This window comes from Mizuhopecten yessoensis, unplaced genomic scaffold (assembly GCF_002113885.1).
Source record: "Mizuhopecten yessoensis strain PY_sf001 unplaced genomic scaffold, ASM211388v2 scaffold7283, whole genome shotgun sequence".
NCBI lineage: Eukaryota > Metazoa > Mollusca > Bivalvia > Pectinida > Pectinidae > Mizuhopecten > Mizuhopecten yessoensis.
In genome coordinates, this window is record NW_018406970.1 from 1294126 (window position 1) to 1320238 (window position 26113).

The window sequence follows — 26113 nt, forward strand, 5'->3', positions numbered from 1 at the left end:
TGTAGCCATTGACTGGAGTGCTATTATAGACTTAAGTCTTATCAAGTACATCCTACCAATGATAAAAACCTATACTACATTGCATATTGATGATGAAGTCCTATATTTTTCACCATAACTTAAGCCCAATCAAGAACAGTCTACTTATGATTTGTGTCCTATGAAGTACAGCCTACCAATGACTTGGGTCCTATGAAGTACGGCCTAACAATGACTTGGGTCCTATGAAGTACAGCCTACCAATGACTTGAGTCCAATGAAGTAGGGCCTAACAATGACTTGGGTCCTATGAAGTACAGTCTACCAATGACTTGGGTCCTATGAAGTACAGCCTACCAATGACTTGAGTCCAATGAAGTACAGCCTACCAATGACTTGAGTCCTATGAAGTTCAGCCTACCAATGACTGAGTCCAATGAAGTACGGCCTACCAATGACTTGGGTCCTATGAAGTACAGCCTACCAATGGCTTGAGTCCAATAAAGTACAGCCTACCAATGACTTGAGTCCTATGAAGTACAGCCTACCAATGACTTGAGTCCAATGAAGTACGGTCTATCAATGACTTGGGTCCAATGAAGTACAGCCTACCAATGACTGAGTCCAATGAAGTACGGCCTACCAATGACTTGGGTCCTATGAAGTACAGCCTACCATTGACTTGAGTCCAATTAAGTACGGCCTACCAATGACTTGAGTCCAATGAAGTACGGTCTACCAATGACTTGGGTCCTATGAAGTACAGCCTACCAATGACTGAGTCCCATGAAGTAGCAATGACTTGGGTCCTATGAAGTACAGCCTACCAATGACTTGAGTCCTATGAATTAGTACATTAACCTACCAAAGACTTGACTCCCATCTCTAACAGCTTACCAATGACTTGAGTCCTATGAATTAGTACATTAACGTAACAAAGACTTGATTCCTATGTAGTACAGCCTACCGATGACTTGAGTCCTATGAAGTACAGCCTACCTATGACTTGGGTCCTATGAAGTACATCCTACCAATGACTTGAGTCCAATAAGAACTGTCTACCAATGACTTGGGTTCTATGAAGTACAGCCTACCTATGACTTGGGTCCTATGAAGTACATCCTACCAATGACTGAGTCCTACGAAGTAGCAATGACTTGGGACCTATGAAGTACAGCCTACCTATGACTTGGGTCCTATGAAGTACATCCTACCAATGACTGAGTCCAATGAAGTACGGTCTACCAATGCCTTGGGTCCTATGAAGTACATCCTACCAATGACTGAGTCCCATGAAGGAGCAAAGACTTGGGACCTATGAAGTACAGCCTACCACTGACTTGATTCCTATGTAGTAAAACCTACCATGACTTAGATCCCTAAGTAGTACAGCCTACCAATGGCTTGAGTCCTATGAATTAGTACAACCTATCAATGACATGATTCCTATGGAGTACAGCCTACCAATGACTTTGATCCTATGAAGTACAGCCTCCCAATGACTTGAGTCCAATTAAGTCCGGCCTACCAATGACTTGAGTCCTATGAATTAGTAGAACCTATCAATGACATGATTCCTATGGAGTACAGCCTACCAATGACTGAGTCCAATGAAGTAGCAATGACTTGGGTCCTATGATGTACAGCCTACCAATGACTTGAGTCCTATGAATTAGTACATTAACCTACCAAAGACTTGAGTCCCATATCTAACAGCCTACCAATGACTTGAGTCCTGTATCTAACAGCCTAACAATGACTTGAATCCCATATCTAACAGCCTACCAATGACTTGAGTCATATATCAAACAGCCTACCAATGACTTATAATTAAGTCCCATATCTAACAGCCTAACAATGCCTTAATTGAGTCCCATATCTAACAGCCTACCAATGAGTTAAGTCCCATATCTAACAGCTTACCAATGACTTGAGTCCTGTATCTAACAGCCTAACAATGCCTTAATTGAGTCCCATATCTAACAGCCTACCAATGACTTAAGTCCCATATCTAACAGCCTACCAATGACTTGAGTCCTATATCAAACAGCCTACCAATGACTTGAGTCCTAGTATATCTAACAGCCGACATATAACTAAATCCTATATTTAACAACCTACCAATGACTTCTACCCTCCTGGAATAGGACAATCCGGTAGCAATGTGTCCTTGGAAGTTGAGTTCACTTTTCTTTAATGTCTCAAGTTCAAGGACATATATGTGACCTTGATCTTGTTCTTCATCATATGTGGAAATGTACACCGACGTCGACGATGAAGTGATATCCAAAATGTTCTGTATGTAAGCAAAAACAGACATTGTGACATTAACGGACGTCTATGTCTTGTGTGAGAATATATTTACAATAGGGCAAGGAAATCAAAGGTCTGATTTTCATTAGAAGATTCAGCAACATTTATTATGAAAATAAAATTCAACTACTAATTTTGCAGGGCCTTTCATGGGTTTTTTTCTAAACATTTTCTTCGGGTTGGTAAGTATGGATTATGAAAAGACTCTTGTAACACAACCAATAAGTATTTCTATCCGACGTTTCGATGACTAGTACTGTATGTACTCTGTCAAAGTGTAGCTGAATTGAGTCATTTCAGTTCATACATAACAACTAGATGTACATACGGTCATAGCAAAGCCGAATCGACATCGAATTGTGGATAACTTGTTCACATTTTACACCTTTGTGTGCATACACTTTATACGGTCATTTGTCTGATGAACGTGACAAAGTACATTACTGTGCAAGTCATCGAAATTTACATAAACACTTATTGGTTGTGTAACAAGAATCTTTTCATAATCTTTAATGTTTGTTTTCTTAACAAAAACATGCTTTATATGAAGGCATAATAAATGCATTATGATTTCTCACCTTTACTAAGGTTAACCTATATATTAAGTTCACAATATCCTTGATGTTTTATATAGTGAGGTGGCATGGCCTTCTTCAAGGGCAATAGTCAATGCTAAATCTAAGTAATGTCCAATTTGCTTTACAAAAGTTGATACAGCAAGACAATATTTTTCATTTATCTTTTTTCGCTATGGAGAACAGTTATTGTATATTTTGATTCAAGGTAACGCAAACTTACCGAAGACGTCTTCATGAGTGTGGTTACACTGCCATTGACCGAGTTGTACGAAATAAGAGCCGAGCTGTCTTTGGTTGCCGTACCATCAGCAAGGTAAACAAGGTTACCAAATATGGACACAGCCAGTGGATTGGTCAACACCTTGCCGTCGATTAAGGTCGTGGGCTGAGAGCCATCGAGGTTGGTCCTGAGAAGGCGCGGTTCATCACCTCCATCAACCACATACAGAAACCTGTCAAGTACAGAAATAGTTGGGGGTTTTCAAGGTGTCAGATTTTTACGTATTACAAATTTTTCGTGATTCGCTGGATCTATTTCTTAACTGGCTTAAAAAGTTTCACCACTGAAAACCATAAATGACAGCTGGTCCCGAGAAATAAATGGTAGGGTCTACTAAATTTATGCAAGGGTAAAAGGGTTAAATAACCTCATTTCTACACTCATAAAAGAATAGTTCTTTGCTGTAAATTTAGAAATGTGAAAATAGCTAAAATTAGATATCTGTGGAATTTTCATTAAGTAAAAAATAACATCTCCTCAAATGCTAACATGTTAAATTGTAGGTGAGGTTGAGGCAAATAAAGTTAACCTGTGTCAAGATGTCACCTACAAGAGATGATGTTGGCTGCTTCAGACAGGTGGCTACTTAATCAAGGTTTAATTAAAGGACAGAAAATAAAACATTTTCTAACAAGTATGAAGTATTTAAGTCCATATACTCTCTAACTTTACCAGAGATGGTATCTAAATAGTGTATTACTGATATATACCGTATTTATCCAGCAATAAGCCCATGCCTGTTAATAAGCCCACCCACAATAATATATTGTAGTTCAGTAAAAATGCCAACTAATGCTTTTTTGTTGTCCTGTTACTAAAGTTCATCCTGATCTCTAACTTTGATTCAAAATGTATGCCCCCCCCCCCCCCCCCCCCCCCCCCCCTCCTTGGGCCTATTGAATGATAAAAGCCAGTAGTAAACTACGATAATGAGAAAATGGCAGTCTTCCTAACCCTATCCCTGTCCCACTAGAGGCATCACGATTCACTGCGATGCACTTGTACCGCGATTATTTATGTTTGATTCGATGCATGATATATTTTTCTGAATTTTCAATACGTCACGATCTGAATATTAGTGTTAATGTCGTTTCAGCCGAAATGTCTGTGAGACGTTAAATTTCATTGGCTGATCTCTAAACACTCAGCCAATCAGCTGCGAGGATACTATTTTCACCAAATATTTATAACAAAATGGCGGACCGAGGTAAGGAAATGAAAATTTGTGATGCTCCGGCAAGCTTCAAATCAAAAGTGTGGAAACGCTTCGGGTTCCCGTGTATCGACGGCTTATATATCTCATTTTGTTTATATTTTAAAAAAATGGTGTATTGAATCGAAATAATTGCATCGTGGTACAAATATCGAGATATGTACGTATCGAATCGTGGGTAAAGTCTATCGTGACAGTTCTGTGTCCCACTGCACTGTGCTGTTTCATACATACAGCAACCTCATCTTAACTTCCGTTGGGATATGACTGTAGCACATTTAGGCAAAAACACTTCCGTTGACCTGGTAGTTCATTAGGTTAGAGCGATCAGGTATGACAATATGAAGTCCATGGTTCGATCCTTGGTGTGGTCCCGATGAACTTTTTACACTCAGAGCGCTGTTGTTGATTATAGGTTTTTTAATTCATCTTTATTATTTCTCATTTCAATCCCACAAAGTTTTTTTGTTTTTTTTTATTAAATTATCAAAGGTATAGTTATGCCGGAAAAAAACATTTTCCAACACTAAGTTAGAGTTTTTGGCAGTGGTACAGCAGGGACCCTTAAGAGGTAAGATTGTGTAATTAGGTATGGTCTTTTGAGCAGCGATTCAACTTATTGAGACGATAAGAAAAATTATATAATCCAGACAAAGTTTCAATGGTGAATGAATGGACAGAAGGATGAACACACAACAAATGAAAAGACGGATGGTAAATTCTACGTCGTCAGTTATATTTATACAGAAAGTTCCTCTCCTTACTTGTTACGAGGGTATAATTTAAAGTAAGAGTACAATTACATTATAAGATTTAAAATACAGAACAAATGCCATATAGCCCTAGGGGGACCATATTTTCTGATAAAAATGGCGGAAATTATGGATAATTACATTTACCAATGAGATGTCTACAGGCAAGAATTTTCTCCGATATTCCGGTCTAGACCAGAAAATTGCATTAAAGACCATCTGTAACTACATTAGTGGAAATTTAAATGATATAAACCGTTATTCTACGATTATTGTTACATAATTTTATCTAAAGTATTTGACTTGATGAGGTCAGTGTTCTTGGTGCAGAATGTACTTAAGTCCTATAGCAACTGTTATCACATTATCACAGATAATCCTTAAATCTCAAAAAAAAATGAAAGAAGACACTTTTCCCTAGAAACTATTTCTTGGTTGTGGGGAAAAGGCCTGCAGGGCCCGTATTTCTGAAACTGACTTCTCATGCTCAAGCATGGATTTTGTGCTCAAGCCTAATTTCTTGTTCTGGTTATGAAATATTATGAACAACATTTTATTTTTGTCTATGATGAGGATTTGAAATAATGTTGAAAAAATGAAATACTCATTACTTTGAGAATATTCTGATGTGATCTAGAAAATATTTAAATCTAAACATGTCCTAAAGATTTCCTTTAATCTCAGCACTGATATGTTTCAGAAATTTCACATGATATCCACAGTGACCTTTTCACAATCATATATACATTTGTATATATATTGGATAAAAAACCTTGTCATTTGCACACAGAAGGATATACAATTATGCTTCCTGAGTATTGTAATTTGACAAGATGTCTAAAACGACAGATTCTCATGTCTACCACAGATTTACAAGGAAATTTGTTTTTAAATTGCTTTGGGAGGCCCAAGTATTTATAGCGCTAGAAATGGAATTAGCACATTGTGTTGATGAAGATGGTTGTTCTGTGTTGGGGGCTGAAGTCGATTAATGGTCCCAAAGGACACACACAATAGGGGAACAATACACGGGGACAGATGCGGGAGTCGAGGCAGTCAGCCAAGCACGACCTCACCCTAAACTCAATGTGTCATAACCATTGTCACTGCCAAACAAGGGGAACCATTCATGCACGTCTGGTCGGCTTAACAACTCCATTTAGCACTATTTAAAATCGTTATCTGTCAGAACTGTGAAAGAAAATGATGTAGCTTACACTTTCAAATTCAAACAGAAAATAAAATTCTCCTATTCCCATAGAAAATCTGTCCAAAAATCTGTTCACCTCTAGCGGACAGTAAATTCACACCTGACTTATCATAAAGCTCACAAGTTCTGACAAACAGATAATGCCGCAACCGTGGTAACAGTTGACGAGAACCAATCAGAATTAAGGTAACATATTAGAAAACAGCTCTTTCTTTCACTTAAAACCACAGCGCCATCCTCTCTCTATTGAAACCAAGGGCAAAGAATTCTTTATTCTAACACATATAATAATGCCCGTGTGCTCGAATTCCCATGACACAGACAACAAACAGATCGTTCGGTCCTCGGGGTTTCCTCAGCTGTTACTACCAGCGTTAGAATATAATATGACCCGGATCTACGCTAGCTAGCTGTCACCAATACTACTGCTGAAAGAAAAATCCCAATATACAAAAGCACACATAAATGCAAAATAACGTATATCCACAGCTCAGTGGCTTAGTAAAATATATTTCTATTTCAAAATACGTTACCACAGTCATTATAATGCATATTCCAACCTTACTTGGCTCTTTACATACGTAAATAAAGAATTTTTCCCCCCATGGGGAACCCCTGGGAAACCCACCAATCAGACGGCAGTATTCACGCACGTGATTTAAGACACGAAGCCATGCTTCCCACTTCATAATTCCTTCAGCCGGCCGTGTTTACGGACGTGTTTTGGTGTCTACGGGTTCCAACTACAACAGGCGTTGTTTGTACCCATACATTTACGTATCCTTTATAACTAGTTAACTTTATTTTGTTTTAATTAAGCTTTTTGCTTTGTTTTGCGCCGTTTTGCGACCAGGCTCCGGCCACGTGTTCGCGTTTTTGACGGTTTGTTTACGTTGAGATGGAGACTCCTCCTTCTCAAAGGCGCTGTCCTGGGGGTCATTTTTTTGAGGCTTCCGACCCCCACCCTTACTGTCCTGGCTGTCGGTCTTGCTCTCTGGAGCAGCCGTGTGAAATTTGCCGTGCCTGGCAGCCGACTCCTACCGGTGGTTCTCCCCGCCCGCGAGGGCGTGCAGGTAAGTCGGGTAGGAGGGGCGGTAGGGGTGGGGCGAGGGCTAAAGCTAGGCCTAAGCCCTCGGAGAGCACCAGCGGAATTCCGACCTCTGTCGAGTCTTCCCTGGGGTTCGTGTCGGCGGTTTCGACCCGTACCGGGGCCGCTGGGAAACAATTTGTTTCTTTGGACCCGCACCTTTCTCTCACCCCGCCTTCCGTTTTGTCGGTCGACGTGGGTGAGGGTTTGGGCTCTGTCCCGGTCACCACGGTGACTAGGGGACAGGGGGGCGGCCTTCTCTCCCAATTTGTGGTGGGAGGGCAGGTGGCCCAACATTCCCTTGGGAATATTAAACAGGCCAGCCATGTTGTGTCAGCGGATGCTTCTGTTGGTGGCCTCCTGCCGGTCCGCTCCACTCCTGAGGGTGTTGGTGTTGTCGGAGACCGGCCCCCGGCAGTTTTGTCTGCTCCCGGGGTTCCTTGCATCCCTGATGTAGCCCCTGGCGTGGTGATGGCGTCTAGCACGCCGTCCACCACTGTGCAGCATTTGCTGCCCGGTCCGGTGGTTAGTGATGCTTCGGCCTCGCTAGCCTCGGCTGGATTTTACGGTGGTGTGAGCACTGGTGTAAAAACCTATGCTTCCAGCTCTATCCCTTGTGCCTCCTCCCCAGGTTTTCCTATGGTAGGTGCCAGCGCAGCTGCGTTTGGTTTTGCCGGTGCACGCTGCTCCCCTGGTGGGGCTTGTTTTACTGGCCCTACAGGTTTTGGCCCTGCTGTAGGTCAGTCTGGGTGGAGTTGGTCAGGTCAGCCAGGTGTGGCTTATGGCGGCGGGTGTGTAGGTGGCCCTAGGTTCCCTACCCCGCCCCCCCAAACCGGTCCTGCCTCCGGTTTCGGGCATCAGGTTGGTGGCTCTGTTCCAGGGTCCTCCCTGGTTTATCCCACCTATTTGCAGGGTGGGAATGGAGCTCATTGGGGTCAACAGGCTCCTTTTTATGCTCCGCCCCAACCACCGACCGCCTATGGGCAGTCTTGGGGTTTCTCCCAGCAGGGGGCTTTTCCAGCCGCTCCCCCTCCACCCCAGGGTGGTATGGGTTTCCAGCCTGGATATGCCCCCCCCGCCTTCTTGCCTGCGGCGATGGGGCCCCCCCTCCATCCGCCACCGAGCCGTTCGCGCAAGCGTTCGCGCTCCCGGCCAGCTTCTGCTGCCGGTTCAGTCAGGCAGAGACCGCGTGATGCTAGGGCGGCTGGTCGTGCTGCGTTGGCTCGAGCTCCTATTTTGGAATTTGAGTCTACCAGTAACTTCCGCTGTCCGGTGTCAACTCCTACCTTACAGCAGGTTCCAGGGTCTTGTGGTCCTGCTCCTGCTGTTCCTCAGGGACTATCGATTGCCCCGATAGTTCCCTCGGGTAGGTCACGTTCTCTTTCCCCTCCTCGCACCCCTCCCCGGAGGGCGACGTTGATGGAGGTGGATTCGGCGGGTGCCTCTCCTAGTGATGAGAGGGACGTTCTTCGGGGCTCTCCTGGTTGCTCCAATTTTACGGAGACTCGGGATGAGGATAGAGTCGGCGAGTTTACTGACTCTGATTTAGAGTCGTTGGATTCGTCTGGGTTGGACTCAGAAGGCCCTTCTGATGTGTCCCAATCCCGGCCCCGAGATGCTGATCCGGTGCCTCCAGAGGTTTCGGCTTCATTTCGCACTTTACGTGCAGAAGTTATGAAGCTTCTGGGGGACGGGGTTTGCCCACGCCCTTCCACGGATTCGGCCGTCCCGGAGCGCACTTCGCTCCTTCAGAGCATGTTGCCTCCCCTAGCATCTGCCTCCTCGGCCTCTGCTAGGTCTCTTGCGGAGGGACGAGGCGTGGCTTCGTCCCTCGCTCAGGTCAACGCTTTATTAAAGCAGAAGGTGAGCAAGGCTCGCAAGCCTTTTTCCCTCTCGGCTTTACAGGTCGTGGTTGCGGACATCGCAGATTTAGCTGCAGATACGTACCGCATCCACGACCCAGTCTTGGCCCCTAATTCTGTTTCCCTTGAGAGGGATCTGGATAAGTGGCCGGGACGCTGTGTTGACCAGGTTGTGATGGGGCCTAGGGAGCACTCTAAGTTGGAGCGTCTCCTTAGGCTGGCTCTCCATGTTCTGTCCTACGCAGACTGGTTTACTTCTGCGTTGCTGGCTGCGAGCTGCAAGTCGGTGGAGCAGCTCCCCAGCAAGGTTGGACTGATGGAGCGCCTCAGCCAGGCAATTTGCAAGGCACATCTTGATGCGATGGCCTTACTGTCGGCTGCCATGTCACACCTTGTTGTTGCCCGCCGGTTGTCGGTCCTTTCTGGACTGCCAGTCGGCGATTCCTATCGGGCTACCCTTTTGGAGGCTCCCTTGACTGGCGAGGATTTGTTTGGCGGGGTCCTTCCCTCAGTGCAATCTGAGATGAGGTTGGACCCGTTTGCATCTGAGGATGCACGCCACAATTCCGCAGGCAAGGGCGCTAGCAGGAAGAGGCAGGCTTCTGGCTCCTCCAGGCGTAGGAGGAAGAGGGCAAAGACGACTGCTTTTCAGCAGCAGTCTGCCCCTCCGACTTCCGCTCCGGCAGAACGTCGGAAATCTTCCTTCCGCGGTAGGGGTTCCCATAGGGGTCGAGGCAAAGGCAAAGTTTCCAGAGGTAGGAAGGGTTCCTGACTCTTCCTTGCCCTTGCAAACTCCTTGTCCACTGTCTGTGGCCGCTCCCACGTCCTTGGGCGCGGGAGGCTCCGCCGAGGTGGTTTGGGAAGGGCTAGATTGGCCCCTTCCGGACTTGCCAGTAGGCGGTCGGCTGTCCCATTTCGTTCCTCAGTGGAAAGAAATCACTTCAGACAGTTGGGCCCTAGGGGTTGTGTCCAAGGGTCTCTGCATCCCGCTTCTTCGGGATCCACCTCTGGCGCGAGAGCCTATCTTTTTCCCTTCTCCTTCCGATCCGGGAAAGGTGGAGGCTCTCAGGTCAGAGGTTCAAGCCATGATCGCGAAGGGCGCGATCGAAGAACTTTCACGGGACCAGTGGTCTCCAGGGTTTTACTCCCGGGTCTTCCTCGTGAAGAAGAAGTCCGGTGCCTGGAGGCCTATTATCGACCTCAGTACGTTCAACACGTATGTCGATTCCCCGCACTTCCAGATGGAAACGCCACGGCGCATCATTGCGTCAGTGCGTCCAGGGATGTGGGCTACGTCCATCGATCTGAAGGATGCTTACTTTCACATCCCGGTCAGGAGGTCGGCCAGGAAGTTCCTCAGGTTCACTTTCGAGCAGAAGGTTTACCAGTTTCGCGCTATGCCCTTCGGCCTCACTACGGCCCCCTTGGTTTTCACCAAGTTGTTGCAGGTAGTAGTGGGGCACCTCCACAGTCTCGGGGTAGATGCACACATCTACTTCGACGACTCCCTGTTGCTCCAAGTGGATCCAGTTATCCTGTCCCGGAGCACGAGGTCGGTTCTGGGCGTTCTGTGCCGCCTAGGGTTCATCCCTTCCAGGGAGAAGTCGGAGGTTCTCCCCTCTCAAGATTTTGTTTTCCTCGGTTATCGGTTCAGAACCGATCTGGGGTTTGTCCTTCCACCAGTGTCCAAGTTCGAGAAGGCCTCTCTGTTGGTCTCCGTTCTGGTCGGTGTGGAGCGAATTCAGGTCCGATGGTTCCTTCGGTTCCTCGGTTACCTGAATTCATTGGCGGATGTGGTTCCCTTGGGTCGGCTTCACATCCGTCCGCTCCAGCTGTTCCTTCTGTCAGTTTGGTCTCCGGCGTCTCGACAGTGGGATGTGTACATTCCTCTGCCGGAGTCGGTGAAGGAATCAGCTCGTTGGTGGACTCTCAAGAGCAATGTCTTGGCAGGAGTTCCTCTGGTTCGGGCATCTCCTGCTATGACCCTTTACACCGACGCGTCCATGACCGGTTGGGGTGCATACCTTTCCGGTCAGACGTCGGCGGGGGTGTGGTCAGGGGAACAGCTTTCAGAACACATCAATGTTCTGGAAATGCGTGCTGTTCTGTTGGCCCTTCGGGGTCTTCGACCCTCCCTGCAGGGCAAGGCCATTTGTCTGGCTACAGACAACTCCACTGTGGTGGCTTATCTGCAGCGCCAGGGGGGCACCCGTTCCCCGGCTCTGTGTGCTTTATCCACCCAGGTCCTGTTGCTGTGTCAGGAGATCAGTCTCGATCTCACGGTGAGGCACCTTCCAGGTCGTCTGAATGTTCTGGCCGACACTCTGTCTCGGTCTCGGAGCCCGGTTCTCACCGAATGGACCCTCAAGCGTTCGGTGTTCCGGTCTCTTTGCCTGGTTTGGGACAGACCCCATGTGGATCTGTTCGCCACGGCCCTGAACTTTCGACTCCCTACATTTGTGTCTCCGGTTCCAGACCCTATGGCCATGGCGGTGGATGCTCTATCCCAGGACTGGTCGGGAATGTACGCGTATGCGTTTCCTCCCTTCAATCTGGTGGGCAGGGTGTTGGAAAAGATCCTTCTACACCCTTGTACTGTGTTGCTGGTTGCACCGCTCTGGCCTCGACAACCTTGGTTTCCTCTGTTGCTTCGGCTGTCGGTGGACTTCCCACGCAGCATCCCACCCCTGTGGGATCTGCTGTCTCAACCGAGGTCCCGACAGTTCTACTCGGGACCGGAACGGCTCCACCTTCACGGTTGGATGCTATCTCGGGAAGGCTCACTCAGACGGGCTTTTCTCGAGAAGTTGCAACTCGCATCGCAGGATCACTTAGACCTTCGTCTTCCGCCGTCTACCAATCTCGATGGTCCGCATTCGGTGATTGGTGTGTCGGACGGTCGATTGATCCAGTCTCTGCCTCTGTTCCCGTTGTAGCTGACTTTCTTTTGTCTCTGTTCAGGGACAAAGGTCTGTCTCCGGGAACTATTGCAGGCTATCGTTCAGCCATTGCTAGTGTGCTGGCTTTCTATGGTAGCAAGTCAGTGGGCTCGGACGCTTCATTGTCGGCTCTCATTAGGGGCTTCTACATTGAGAAGCCTCGTTCACGGCAATTGGTCCCTAGGTGGAATTTAGCACTTGTGCTAGATTCCTTGTTAAGGGCGCCATTCGAGCCCCTCCAGTCGACAGATCGGAAGTTTCTTACTTTCAAGACTGTGTTCTTGATAGCCTTTGCTTCCGGTCGCCGCAGAAGCGAGATTCATGCTTTCAGCAGATCTTCTTCTTGCCTTCGTTTTTCGGCTGGCCATTCTTCGGTCTCGGTGACCACTGATCCCTCCTTTTTAGCTAAGAACCAGGTTCCCGGTTTCACCCCAGGGCTTGTGGTTATCCCTTCTTTGGCTTCAACTCTGGATGGGGATTGTCCTGATCGCCTGCTCTGCCCAGTTCGGGCCTTGCGTTACTACTTGGCCAGAACAGAGGGGGGGGCGGGACACTCGTCTCGGCTGTTCCAGTCTCTCCAGCCCGGTCGCTCTGATATCTCTGCAGCGACCATCTCACGCTGGATTGTTCAGACTGTTCGAGCTGCGTATGAGTCGGCAGGGGATCAGTCCTTGCGGGTGTCAGGGGTTAGGGCTCATGAGGTTCGCGCTTTAGCTACTTCGTGGGCCTTATTTAATGGTTCTTCTTACGCTGAGGTCATGACAGCTGCTGTTTGGAGGGGTCATTCTACGTTTACGGAGTTCTATCTCCGATCTTTGTCGGGACAGTCTGACGGATTGTATTCTTTGGGCCCTCTTGTGGCTGCCCAGTCCGTTGTCTGTCCTCCCTCTTCTTTTGCATAAGCCTCATTATGTCTTCTCCGCGTGATCCGGAACGCTGGTCGTAATCAGGCTTTGTGTCACAAAAGGAAAGGGTATTTTGAATTTTTCCTCCGGGGGTATGGGTCCTATTGTTGGAACCCTTCATCGCTCCACGGAGACACCACTGCGGTAAGTCGAATTCGCATTATAATGACTGTGGTAACGTATTTTGAAATAGAATTGAGGTTTCTCTTGTGAAACCAATTTCTATTATAAATACTTACCACAGTCATTAGGTGAGTTCCCTCCCAGCCTCCCCTTGTCTCCTTGGCTCTCACTTTTTTGGGCTTTGGAATTATGAAGTGGGAAGCATGGCTTCGTGTCTTAAATCACGTGCGTGAATACTGCCGTCTGATTGGTGGGTTTCCCAGGGGTTCCCCATGGGGGGAAAAATTCTTTATTTACGTATGTAAAGAGCCAAGTAAGGTTGGAATATGCATTATAATGACTGTGGTAAGTATTTATAATAGAAATTGGTTTCACAAGAGAAACCTCAAGATACTTAGATTTACTGTAAAAATGTGAATTTTTGTTCTACACCTCATTATTCATAAATTAGGGAAAAAATGTAACACTGGGCCACCGGTGTATTCCTCAACAGAGAGAAATTGTATACATCCCCTTCTAAGTATTAAAATATCACTACCAAAGCCCCGCTCCCCTACCCAAATCCTTTTTTGCCCTGTCGGGATGAAAATCGTTGTATACAGGAATTGGTTTTAGATAATATTTGTTTGCATAACTTAGGATGTAAATAAAATACCAAAGCAACATTAAGTTTAAAATATCAGTTATTAGAAGACCGTTGCAAGGTTAATGTTATTTAAATTAAAAGAAAATAAACATGTCTGACAGTGAAGCCGCCATCTTTATGATAATTTTTTGGTAGGAGTCGTACGGCTTGGTGAAAAGGTTAATTTTAATTTAGATTTTATAAGTAATTGAGCTCAGTCTCGAAGTTGGTTTTGTGAGGGAAAGGGACGGTGACAAAGTTAATTTAGATTTCAAAACAAATTGAGTCAAAAGTCGTTTTTCACGTGGTTGACATAAGATTTAAAATATTTACAAAAAAATGTGTCAACTTAATATGTTTTAATACAGCTTCTGTGCATTTAAAGTTAAAAAAATCAATTGAGGTAATTAAAGGATTTGCTGGTGTGTTTAATCCTCTTTGGCCTCGCATGGAGATTAGCGATCTTGTGCCGTAAATTGGCACAATCAATTTTTATTTTCTTTGTTTGATTTGACGACATTTTTCAGCTTTTTTTTTTTTACATGAATTGTAGATTGATTAGTCCTCCAGATGAGTCAAACTCGATTGCCAAAAGCTGTGATTACAATGCAAATGAAACAGACAACTGATTGTATTTATTCTGACGAATCTTCCAATGGATTAAATTTTGTAGGGACAATTAAAAATTGAAAAATGTCTATGAAATATGACTAAATCATCGGCGCCTAATTGCGGCCTGTGACGGAGTAGGGTACTGTTACCACTGTTACCACGACAACTGGTGGGGAGCGACAGGCTGCCGTCCCCGTACAAAGATTTATGATGACCAGACACAGTAAATTTCTTCTCAGTTTGGGTCATTTTACATCCAGATTTTTAATTCTGATTGTCAGTTGATTTAAGTGTTGTGCAAATGACAAATCTAACAGAACAAAAATCAATCCTTTTAAGAAAAGTTTTATGAGCTATTTTTCATATTGAAGATTTCAAATCAAGGCAAGTTAAAAATGTACATGGATTCCTTAGGTTAAAGACTTAAGGCAATATGATATTTTAGTTTTCCCAATGAAGGTACTTGCTCTGATGAGATCAATCCCAGAGTTTTAAAAATAAAGCAATTATAAATTATGGTATTTCTGGGGAATTCATCATTGGAATGAGACCTTCATGTTTCTTCCATGGTGGGAAAATTGTACAATAGGTAGTTTCAACATTTGCCTTCACATTTATCTCCTAATAATGTCACCCTGGTAAAATACTAGCCGCTTCTAATTACTGACTTGGCTTTAGCTCATTCAGTAGAGCGTAAGACTAGTAAGCCAGAGGTCTCGGGTTCGACTCCTAGCGGAGGCATTGAAAAAACAATGACCTCTGTTACATTGGCGTCCACGTATAGAGACCCGGGAAATTTGACAAAATACTCAGCGGTATTTGCAAAGGAATCGCTATGACCCCTGGAAAAGTCTGGATGAGTTCTTTCCTGGAGGGGGAGTATGTCACCCTGGTAAAGTACTAGCCGCTTCCTACCGATGAATATAAACATATGACCTCTGTTACAATAATACATTTCTGGTTTTATTTCTTATTGTTTAATCATTGTCTTTACAAAAATTTCATATCTTTATATGTGTGGCTTAATAATTATGATCATTTACGGAGCTGTCTAGTTTCGTTTTAGCAAGTCTTTATATAGCTATATGTCAAAATGGGAACAACTTACAAATTTGAATTCTGTAAATGAGAATTTGAAAATACTTTTTTAATATTTTTATATGTACGGAAAATGTTGACGGTTCTCCATTGGTGTATAAGCTGATCATCCACATCATTCTGACTCTGAGCCCTTAACCAAGGCTCTGGATCGTGGGCACATGCCTTAAAGTTCCGTTATAAAGCAATAGGAGCATTTTCAGCAGCAGTTTTTAATGGTTAAACCACTGATTGATGGTGATGGTTTCAACCAATAATTCGACAAACATGGATATATACCGGCCTTTTTTATGGCCAATTTATAATGGGCCAGTTCCCCTCTCCAATTCAGCATTATTTTCCCCTATTTCGGATTTATTTTCTCCCCGTTTCAGTTCAAAATTCCCCTACTTGTAACTGAAATACAAATATACTACCACACAAACATCTGACCTGGTTCTATTTTGTTTTTATTTTTCGCCAGTTCGACAACTGAATGATTTTCTTTGTGTTCATATTGTCACTGCCGATATTTTACAACATTATTTACGGTAAACAATATCATAACAGGCACACAAACACGTAATTCTAATGCATATGCAGTGGTCAATTTGAAGCACCTACATTTGTATAATGAAGAAAGTACAAAAATTTAAGATGTCATCCATGCCCCCTTTCATACTCTCCCCCTTTCACCTAGCCGGTGGCCACCCTCCCCGCCGGCGGGTCATGTACCATAGCTACAGATCAAGAGCATATTTTCCCGTATGGAATACCTCTCTATTCCTGCATTAATCCCTGGGTCAAATCGCCTAGCATTATATAATTCAACCTTGGAGATGCTTCGGAATGACCCGACATATTTACCCTTTATGATGGTCAATGGCAATCTTCCTTGGCTGTTGCACATCTGTGACCACAGTGCGCCTTACTCGTCCATCAAGGCTGACCATCTCTACGCGATGCCAGGGGAAGACACTTCCTGCGAATGTCTGAGATTGACCGCTGTTGGTGAAATACAGGTACTGACCAATCCAATCCAGGGCAAGACCTATAACACAATTGGTTAGAGTACAATTAGGTCAAGGTCATAAAATGAGTGAAACATTCCATACAGGGTCGAGGTCATATAATGGACAGAACATTCCATACAGGGTCAAGGCCATATGGATGGAATATTCTATACAGGGTCAAGGTTATAGGAGTAGAATATTCTGCACAGGTTCAAGATCATATGAGTAAAAAATTCCATACAAGGTCAAGGTCATAAAGATAGAATATTTCATACAAGGTCAAGCTCATATAAAGGACAAAAAAATCTGTACAGGGTTATAGTCGTCTGCTGGATAACCGAACTACTCGGTAGTGAAGCAGAGGTAAAACCAATCAATCAATCAATCAATCAAGTACAGGGTCAAGGTCGTACAAGTAGAATATCCCATATAAAGGACAGAACATTCCATACGGGGTCAAGGTCATATGTGTAGAATTTCTATACAGAGTCAAAGTCATACAAGTAGAATATTCCATCCAAGGTCAAGGTCATTTAGGGCACAGAGTTACAAAGAGAATCAAGGTCACTATATATATTAAGTAGGTCATTACATTCATGCAGGGTCATCATGGTCGTATTTTGAACAATCTATCCCTGGTACGATATCAAAGTCACATAAGATGAAGATAATTCCAATCAATGTTAAGCTTAAATAATAGGTTGATTATTGCATAAATGTGTTCGAGGTCAAGCTCTGGAGTCCTGGGCATTTCAAGGAACACGGATATGAATTGTCTCTTTTTGCTGTATATAGTCTACCTTTCTGGAAAAAAACATAAGTAGTGGTTATAATGGACAATCAATGAATCATTAGCTAGGTCTCATATACACTCAAGAAAACATAGATTTGCACAACATGGTTTGCATAATGTTGATCTACTGTAAATCATATTTAGGTAGAAGTTATGTACAAATTACAGGTATGCGTGTATCGGTAACTTTACATATTTAAAACTAAAGGGTTTCCGAAGGTAAAGTGAACTTTCTCAAGCTTTAACTTCTACAGTCCTTAATTGGTTTAGCTTTTGTTTATCTAATATATTTAACTTATATGCTAATACAGATTGAAATTCTGGACTTTTTTCCCAGCAGAAAGAATACACTGAAATATTTGTAGTCATTAAAGTTCAATTATTGCATCACATTCCTCGGCATGTGGAATTTCAATAGTGCAGACTTATATTGGATTGTTTCCAAAGTCGCGCATCCAAGGGACGCATCAATACTGATTAGCTACTCATTTAATCCAATCAATGGTCCCGTCACACAAGACTGAAGTAAATTTAAGGTGTCAATGAACATCTAGGCCAGGATGATGTGATTTGTACACAGATAAGTAAGGTCATACCAGAGGTGTGAGATCTACATGTACTAGACTATGCTAAATCCAACTTGAGGATCCCTGTCGCGTTGCACTGCCATTAATCTTATACTGTCGAATCATTTATTTTCGTGGGGTTAAAATTTCGTGGTTTTCATATACTAACTAGCCTGTTTCAAGGACATTATATTTCAATGATTTCTGATTTCCCCCTATCTAATATATCATACCAAATTTATGTTTTCGTGGGGATTTAATTTTCGTGGACTTTTGTTATCCACGAGATAAACGAAATTTATTGTCCCACGAAAATTTATGATTTTACAGTAACCTCTATTGACTTTCGTTTGGATATAACTGTAGCACATTTGGGCTTGTACACTTCTGTCAACTGAATAACTCACTCGGTTACATTGATAACATATAACCATTGGAAGTCAAGTGTTCAACTCCTGGTCTTGCCCCAAGGATTTTTTTTTACTCTCACAGCACTCTTTTTGATTATGCATTGTTTTATTTTTCATAAAAATCCTGCAAGGTATTTTTTCCTTTCAGAAATGGTTTTATCAAAGCTACAGTCATGCCGGGAAAAAACAGTTTCATTTAAAACTTAGTTACAGTTTTTGGCAGTGGTACGGGCATCCTGAAAATCCAGCCCCTTAACTCATTCACCCCTGAAGACACATTTGAACTCTACCAATTCTAAGGTTGGAAAAGTTCATTATAAAATTTCAGGGGTTAATGAGTTAATTGAAATCTTTTATTATTTTCAGACAAATTATGCTAACCGAAGTTAAAATTTGACATCTGAATTCCAGGGTCTACAATGGACAATTATATATACCATACCTAGCTGGTCTGAAACTCTACAAACAAAAACCTCAATTGAAACAAGAAGTCAACAATGCTATAAATGTTCTTGCACAATTAAGCTTGAACAGAAAGCCTTGCATGGATCTATAAATTTGAAATATACATAATGTGTACTGTTTTTTCTGCTCTTTTCAAATATGACCTTAGATTTTGTTTATGTTGTTTAAAAAGTTTGCTATATATAGTGTTGCATTAGCATTATCTTTGTCATATTTTAGCAAAAAAATTGGTTAAAATATTAAAGAAATAAAGTCATTCATTACGTATGTGGGATATTGACATTCTACCCCTCAGGTGCAGAATTCAGTCAGGACGTCTGCATAGCCTCAGTTCTATTCTAAATTGTACACACTTGGAAAGAATTAAACCAATCTTCAACCTAGCTACCTATAGGTATATACCTATATATGACTGAATGTATTAATCATTATACTTAAAGTCTTACGCCTGAGGTCTGGGGTCTTGAGAGAATTCTTGATCACTAATCTTGAAATGGTCTCACCCTAGAGCGCGGTTGAGGATTTAGATTATAAATTAACTAATATGTTTATTAACACTCCCAGTAAAAGTCAAACATCACCGTTCTAGGTCTACAGTCAAATACACCACACCTAGGTCAGAGGTCAGACACCTGCAGTCTAGAAAGTCTAAGAATGATAATTGCATAACACAATTTCAAGGTCTAAGGGTTTTACAAAAAACTCAATACCACACCTGTTAGGTATAGGTCTAACACATTTAGAGGTCTAACATCGACAATGGGCCACTACAACACAGCTAGGTAAGGATCATGCACTAGTTTGGTGTTTACAGCAAGACACGGATCTATTAAATTACTGCAGAACATTGTGACGAGCACTCAACACCACCTTGCTGAACTTCTGAAGACAATCTGCAATTAACCTTTTCCGATTCAACGTCATGACGTAAATTTAAATCTAGAACAACATCAATTTCGTCCCAGAGGACAACCAGTAAAGTGCTCGGAACTTGTTGGGGGGTAAACAGATATCAATCTTACCGTCAACATAACCCAGGCCGTCTTTTTCCTTGAGGAACTCTTCTTTATTCTGTCCCTGCAGGTTAGACCTGTAAATGGCGCTGGGTCCCTCCCGATTACTCCAGTACACCATCTGAGAGGAGTACAATTATATAATATTAATCACATATCTTAAATGTCGTGATAACCTTTTCGAAAGAAAGGTTCCATTAAAATCACGTTTCCATGCATTCACAGAATTGCCATTATTTGAAATTTGAATGTTCGAAAATAAAAATAAAATTAGAAACCTGTAATGGATGAACGCAAGCAAGAAAGGAATTTAGAAATATTTAGGAATATATAAAAGGGAGAATACTCAAAGTCATAAAACTTTATAAGTGGAACTCTTCTGTGCCATTATAACCAATGCTGTGGTACGCTTTACCTTAAGAAATTTTGTGAGAAATCGTCAAATTCCAAGTAAAAATAAAAGACAAGTGGAATTGACATTAAATGACCTACATGTGTTAACCAATAGGCTTAAATTTCTCCTTGGAACTCAAGCACAGTAACATTTAAAGGAATCTCCTCAGGCAAAATATCAAGCTAGCAAGAAAATAATTCTTCAGTATCCAAACAATTTTATCCTGAATGTCTTATGTTCTTCAGTTATTGCATAATTATCAACATAGGACCAATTTTTTTCACAAAGGTTTATTAGGAGTAACCATGACAACTAAAATCAAAAGTCAAAAAAATCTTGTTTGTTGCTATGACAACATAAACATGAGTGAAAATTGTCATATTACTGAAAAAACCTGTGTTTGGGTTGTAGTGTTTTACCTGGTTGTAAACTGTTGTAGGTGAGATTGGTTAGATTGCATGGGGTGATTATAAACCGGTTGTAGACTGTAAAGGATATACATTGAACATAGAGTCAAATTTTCTTTACGCAGCTTCGGCTAGAGGGAATTCCCTTTAACATTTTAGTGGTAAAGTGTTCGACTAGAAAGTTTGAGGTCACAGGTTCGATCCCCAGCAAATGCACTTAATTTTTTTGCTTCTTTCTTCTTAATACAAACTGATGCCCTTGTCACCCACCCCATTCATTTTAGAATACTTAAGCTTCAATGGAAGGGTGAAAAGAAACTCGAGTTTTGATTGGCATTGATGGTAAAAATAAGGACGTGAAAGAAGGGTGGAATAGTGTTAAAGAAGTGCATTGTACATATGTCAAAGTCCCCGTCACTAGTTTAACAGGAGAGAGAAAAATGCACGGCCAGACTCGGGTTCCACCCGGGATCCTTCCATACCAATATAAATGCAAACTTTTTTGAAATTTCCATGGGGAAGATTCAAAATCAAAACTGAAATAAAATGTGTGTAAATACCGCTAGAGACAAAGAAACCCATTTAAATGACATATTTTGAGTAGCTCTTTCAGATGAAATAATTAGAACTTAAAATATAGGAATAGTTCAGCAAATTCATTAGTTGAAAATGCCAAATTTAATGGTCCAAAATCGGGAGTCTCCCTCCTAAATAGGGAGGGTTGGCAATTAGTATGCCAAACCCCAAACAGATGTTCTACCAACAGAGTCAACTGGTTGCAGACGATCGACCCAGTCTAGTTCTTCTACATTCCTCCCTCCTTTTATATTTATTTTTTGCCCCTGAAGACAACACCAATTACAACCCAGGCTCGGGTTTCTCCTTTTGAGTATATGCCTAGTTCATGGATCAATGGTTGGTCACAGGCACCATTGTAACTAACAGGAAAGAGATAAAGGACAGTCAGACTGGGGTTCGAACCCCAGGGACTCTCCTAACTCAAGATGACCACTACCACCCGAGCTACCTGGTCGCCAACAATTGACCCAGTCCAATTCCGCAACACTAGATTAGGCAAGAGGGACGTTTTCTTGAGCTTAGTGGTACAGCCTTCACTAAATAAGTCTGGGGTCATGGGACAGTTTGGTTTGGTTTGATTTGGTTTAAAGTCCTATAAACATCCAAGGTCATTTAAGGACGTGCCTCCATGTGTGTTGTGTAAGCGTGCACGTGTGTATATATACGTGTATGTGTGCAGGAGACAGGGTATGTTGGGGTACTTGCCTCCTTGTTATAACGCTGATCTAATGCCGACTTTATAGTGCTATCTCACCAAAATACCATGTCAAAGGCACCCAGTACAGCATTCCAACCGGTCACATTATACTGACAACGGGTGAGCCAGTTGTTATTATTATCCTTAATGCTGAACATTAAGCAGGGAATAACAACTACCATTTTTAAGGACTTTGGTATGTCCCGGCCTGGGGACAGAACCCATTGACTTCCTCACCTGGGCGAACGCTCAACATTTAAGCCAGAAGTGAGGTATTTTCAAGCAAGGCGCTAGGATATAAAAGGTAGTAAGAAGTAGAAGTTAGATAAAGATCCCAAATGTTGTTATGAGTGCAGAAGATTTATTTTGGTCTTTTTTTGTGTGTCCCCAAGCAGAGGAGGCAAAAGCAGGGCGTTCACACTTAAGCCGCCTCTTACGATACATGCAGTGGGTAACAGCAGGTGTATTCTTTTCTCGATCCTCGACCTGCAGGGTCATGGGATAGATCCCCAGCAAACACACATATTCTTTTCACTACACCCTTCCTATTACTGAAGAGGGTAATAGGTGTTAGGTTTAGGTTGTGATACTCACCTGTTGTAGAGGATCGTAAGTGACAGAGTTCGGGCTGTGACTCTGCCCTAGAATATTTGTCTGTGGAATGTCTGAAGGAACTGGATTTGTGAATCCCACCTCCCCTAGTTCTTGGAATGTATACAACATCAGCTCGTCAGGTTCTGTGTATGACCATAGAAAAAAGATATCAGACACCACATATATTTATTGATCACATTTGATATATATATTGATTTCTCCTGCAGTGATCAAAAGCAACATCTGAGCGTGTATTCATAAAACTGTTCTCATGCTCAAGTATGAATTCTAAGCTCAAACTAACTTTCTTATAACTCGCTCAAATCATGCGACACACTCAGATAGCTGCCTTGCAAATATTAACAATTAAAACAGAATGTGGCTTGAGTCTCTCAATAATTCTTCCAAAAATATTGACAAAATGTGATTTTTTAAATTAAATAAATTACCTGAACAAGAAACTGGGTTTTCAAGCAAGAGTGGTTTCATGAATACGGGCCCTGGACTCGTATTCATGAAACCATTTTTATGCTCAAGCATGGACTCTGTGCTCAACCACCTTAAATCATGTAAACTTGTAAAATGCCGTTCAGCTTGCAGTCCCCCTCAAAACTTTTCCAAATCATTGACAAAATGTGAATTTATATTATTTATTAATTCAAAGCCAGAACAAAATATTATGCTGGAGCAGAAAATCTGAGTTTGAGCATCAATATGGGCCATGAACAGGAATATTTTCATTATGCAGATATATTATCGTTTCTTATATGGAATACTTATCTAAGCAGAAAGATTTATTTCAGCAATATTTACATGAGCAGTCAGCCAAGTAAAATAAAATTTATCCAAAATGCATCTTAATTACAATATGTACTTGAGCAGCAATGATACTTACCTGAACAGGTAGCTTTGTCCGTGTCAAGTGCGAGGCCAGAAAAGGACGGACAGCCACAGTCATATGCGGTGCCCCACCCCGAGGGCAGGCACAGGTGGGAACAACCTCCCCGGTCTCTGTGGCCACAGGGGTGGTTGTCTAGACAAATATAATGTTGTATTACACAAAACCATGTATATCCTCCCTTGTATTACAAAACATATTTATATATAAAACATATCTGCATGTTATTCCAATGTACTGCTTAATAATTGACAAATATTTTTGTTGCTCTCTCCAATATCTAAAATTATTGATACAAAATAAAGTTAGAAGTATTCTTTTTTTGACCTAGGCTGACATTTTTGTCTGACAACACTTGCATAATACAAGTGTTCTCTTATAAGTGCCCTTTCTGCCATGAAACAGAAGAGTTGTCTAACCTTAACTCATTCACCCCTGATATTTCATAATGAACTACTCCAACCTTTGAATTGGAAGAGTTTAAATGTGTCTTCAGGGTTGAATGAGTTAAAGGTGTCTTATGCATTACAAAACGGAAGAAATTTCACCCCTTATAAGTGACTATATGTCTGCCATGAAACAACAAGGTTGTCGCAATTTACAGGTGACCTCTCTGCCATGATATTTTTTGTATTACATTGGGGGCCTCAACCACACTACTAGTGTTGTCTCCCCTTACAAATGACCCTCAAATGTTATACAATAGAGTTTGTCTTACCTTACTCTGCCTTAATAATTCAACACTGGTAGTTTGTCTTCCCTTTAACTCATTAACCCTACATTTTAAAATGGACTTGCCCAGTCTTTGATTTGGTAAGGTTCAAATGTGACTTTAGGGGTGAATGAGTTAAATAGTGACATCTCTGCCATAACCACATGATTTTGCCCAGGTGATGTCTCTGCCTTGACGCACTATACAGTATTATCTCCCTTTACATATGACCTCTGTGCAATAAAATAAATTATTGTCTCCCCTTACTGAGGTAGCCTATCTGCTATAATGCTTTGTATTTTTATCTGCCCTTTACAATCAGCCTCCAAGAGTTATCTCCCCTTAAACATGGCCTCTTTGTGATGAGATGGATTGTGCATGTGTGTTCAATGTCATTATCCTCAGATATATTTAAAAAGTTAGCCATTTAACCTATACCCTGCTCCCTACCTTACAAACTTAAGTCTTAAAACCAAGTCTCAACAGGCCACAGTAAAATTTTGCACTAGTTTGTCCACCAATCCCATGTTACTATTGTAGTGTGATGACATGAAATTGTGATGTCACGACGTTGTCCTTTTGAAATAAACCTGAAGATCCCTGTGATGGGTGAAAGCAGCTTGTTTTTTTGTCAGTGGTTAGATCTTATTTTTTTCTATATATTTACTTACTTCGCATGGACATTTAATTCTTTTTTGTTATACACTTGTATATAATATATATATATGTATATTGCTGAGTTGTATGTTCTTAAACTTGACATTTATTAACGTTTCATGTCTTGGCATTGCAATTCTACACATGAACTTTGCTGAAACGAACACCACCAATAATAATTCTCCATTGGGAAATCAGATCACAGAGCTATCATTTTCAAAACTTTAATTGGGTTTCTTCAAAAAAAAATATCTTTCAATCAGAACCACCGCTGATCTTTGAACTTGTCTAATTGTATTCTAAGTACGATTCAAAAACTTGTTAACATCAGTTTGATTCACACTTCGAAATTGAAATGTTTCAACATTTCCAACACGTCAGAGGACTGATACAGCAAGTCTGTACATCACACATGGTTTACTGTTGGCCTCGAGACTTCCGTAACATCGACACCAACAACCAATCAGGGCAGATGGTGCGAGAGACAATAACCTTGATTGGTTGTCGGCACCGACACAATCCATCGCCTCTTTATAGTCGTAATGACATAGTTACAGACACGTACAGCTAGTTCAGTACAAGTTGTCGATTGAGCTTTATAGCTGATAAAAGACCTACATGATATTTATCCAGCAATAAGCCCATGCCTGGTAATAAGCCCACCCACGTTTACTGAAGTTCAGTGGAAATGCCACCAGATGATATCTGATTGCCCTGTAATAAGCCTATCAACTTACTTTGAGTCAAGAATATGTGTCGACGCTCATGGTTTATTGCAGGACATATATGGCTATAGATGTGCAAACCTATCTGAGAAATCTCTTTTGAGCTATTTTTTGTCTGATTTTCCTTTCCTTAAAGAGACAGACACAAAGCAACATTCATAAGAAGTGTTTGCCATTAAATTGATCACAAATGACATCAAACAAGTCGAAATTCTACAGCAATGAACAATTTAATGCAAGCTCTCCATAGTCATCATTATCATAGAGACTGTTTTTAATACCAGTTTGCCTTATTTTTACTGATAAATGAAACCTTTCAAACTATAGCTCAATACGGCTACAAAATATCAATAGTTGGTCTTCATATGAGGGTTTGACAGCATTTTTTCAATTTCATGTCAGTATGAACACACATCTATTATTAGCAGGCTTCGTGGTCAATACTTATGTAACTGATTTGCATTCATACTGAAATGAATATTGAAAAATTGCCATTTAATCCTAAATATATTTACATTCTAAATTTTCAGTCATACTTGACCTGAATATAGATATTCTCTTAATAAAGGTGCCTGTGTCATCAGTGGAAACAAGATTCCTGAAACAGCTTATGTCACCAAAATGTTTGATTTTAA

The 26113-nt window shown here is 42.0% G+C and overlaps 1 protein-coding gene across 1 annotated transcript in view; it reads right to left on the minus strand.

The window, feature by feature from the left end:
* Window positions 1-26113, minus strand: part of LOC110453384 (low-density lipoprotein receptor-related protein 2-like) — a 172361-nt gene that overhangs the window by 21233 nt on the left and 125015 nt on the right. Inside the window, exons 7-12 of the mRNA XM_021502306.1 lie at window positions 23382-23519; window positions 22487-22629; window positions 19825-19936; window positions 16423-16606; window positions 3091-3322; window positions 2101-2275 (exon numbers count right to left, since the gene is read on the minus strand). Of these exons, the coding sequence (XP_021357981.1) occupies window positions 2101-2275; window positions 3091-3322; window positions 16423-16606; window positions 19825-19936; window positions 22487-22629; window positions 23382-23519 (984 nt within the window). The remainder of the gene's footprint in view (window positions 1-2100; window positions 2276-3090; window positions 3323-16422; window positions 16607-19824; window positions 19937-22486; window positions 22630-23381; window positions 23520-26113) is intronic.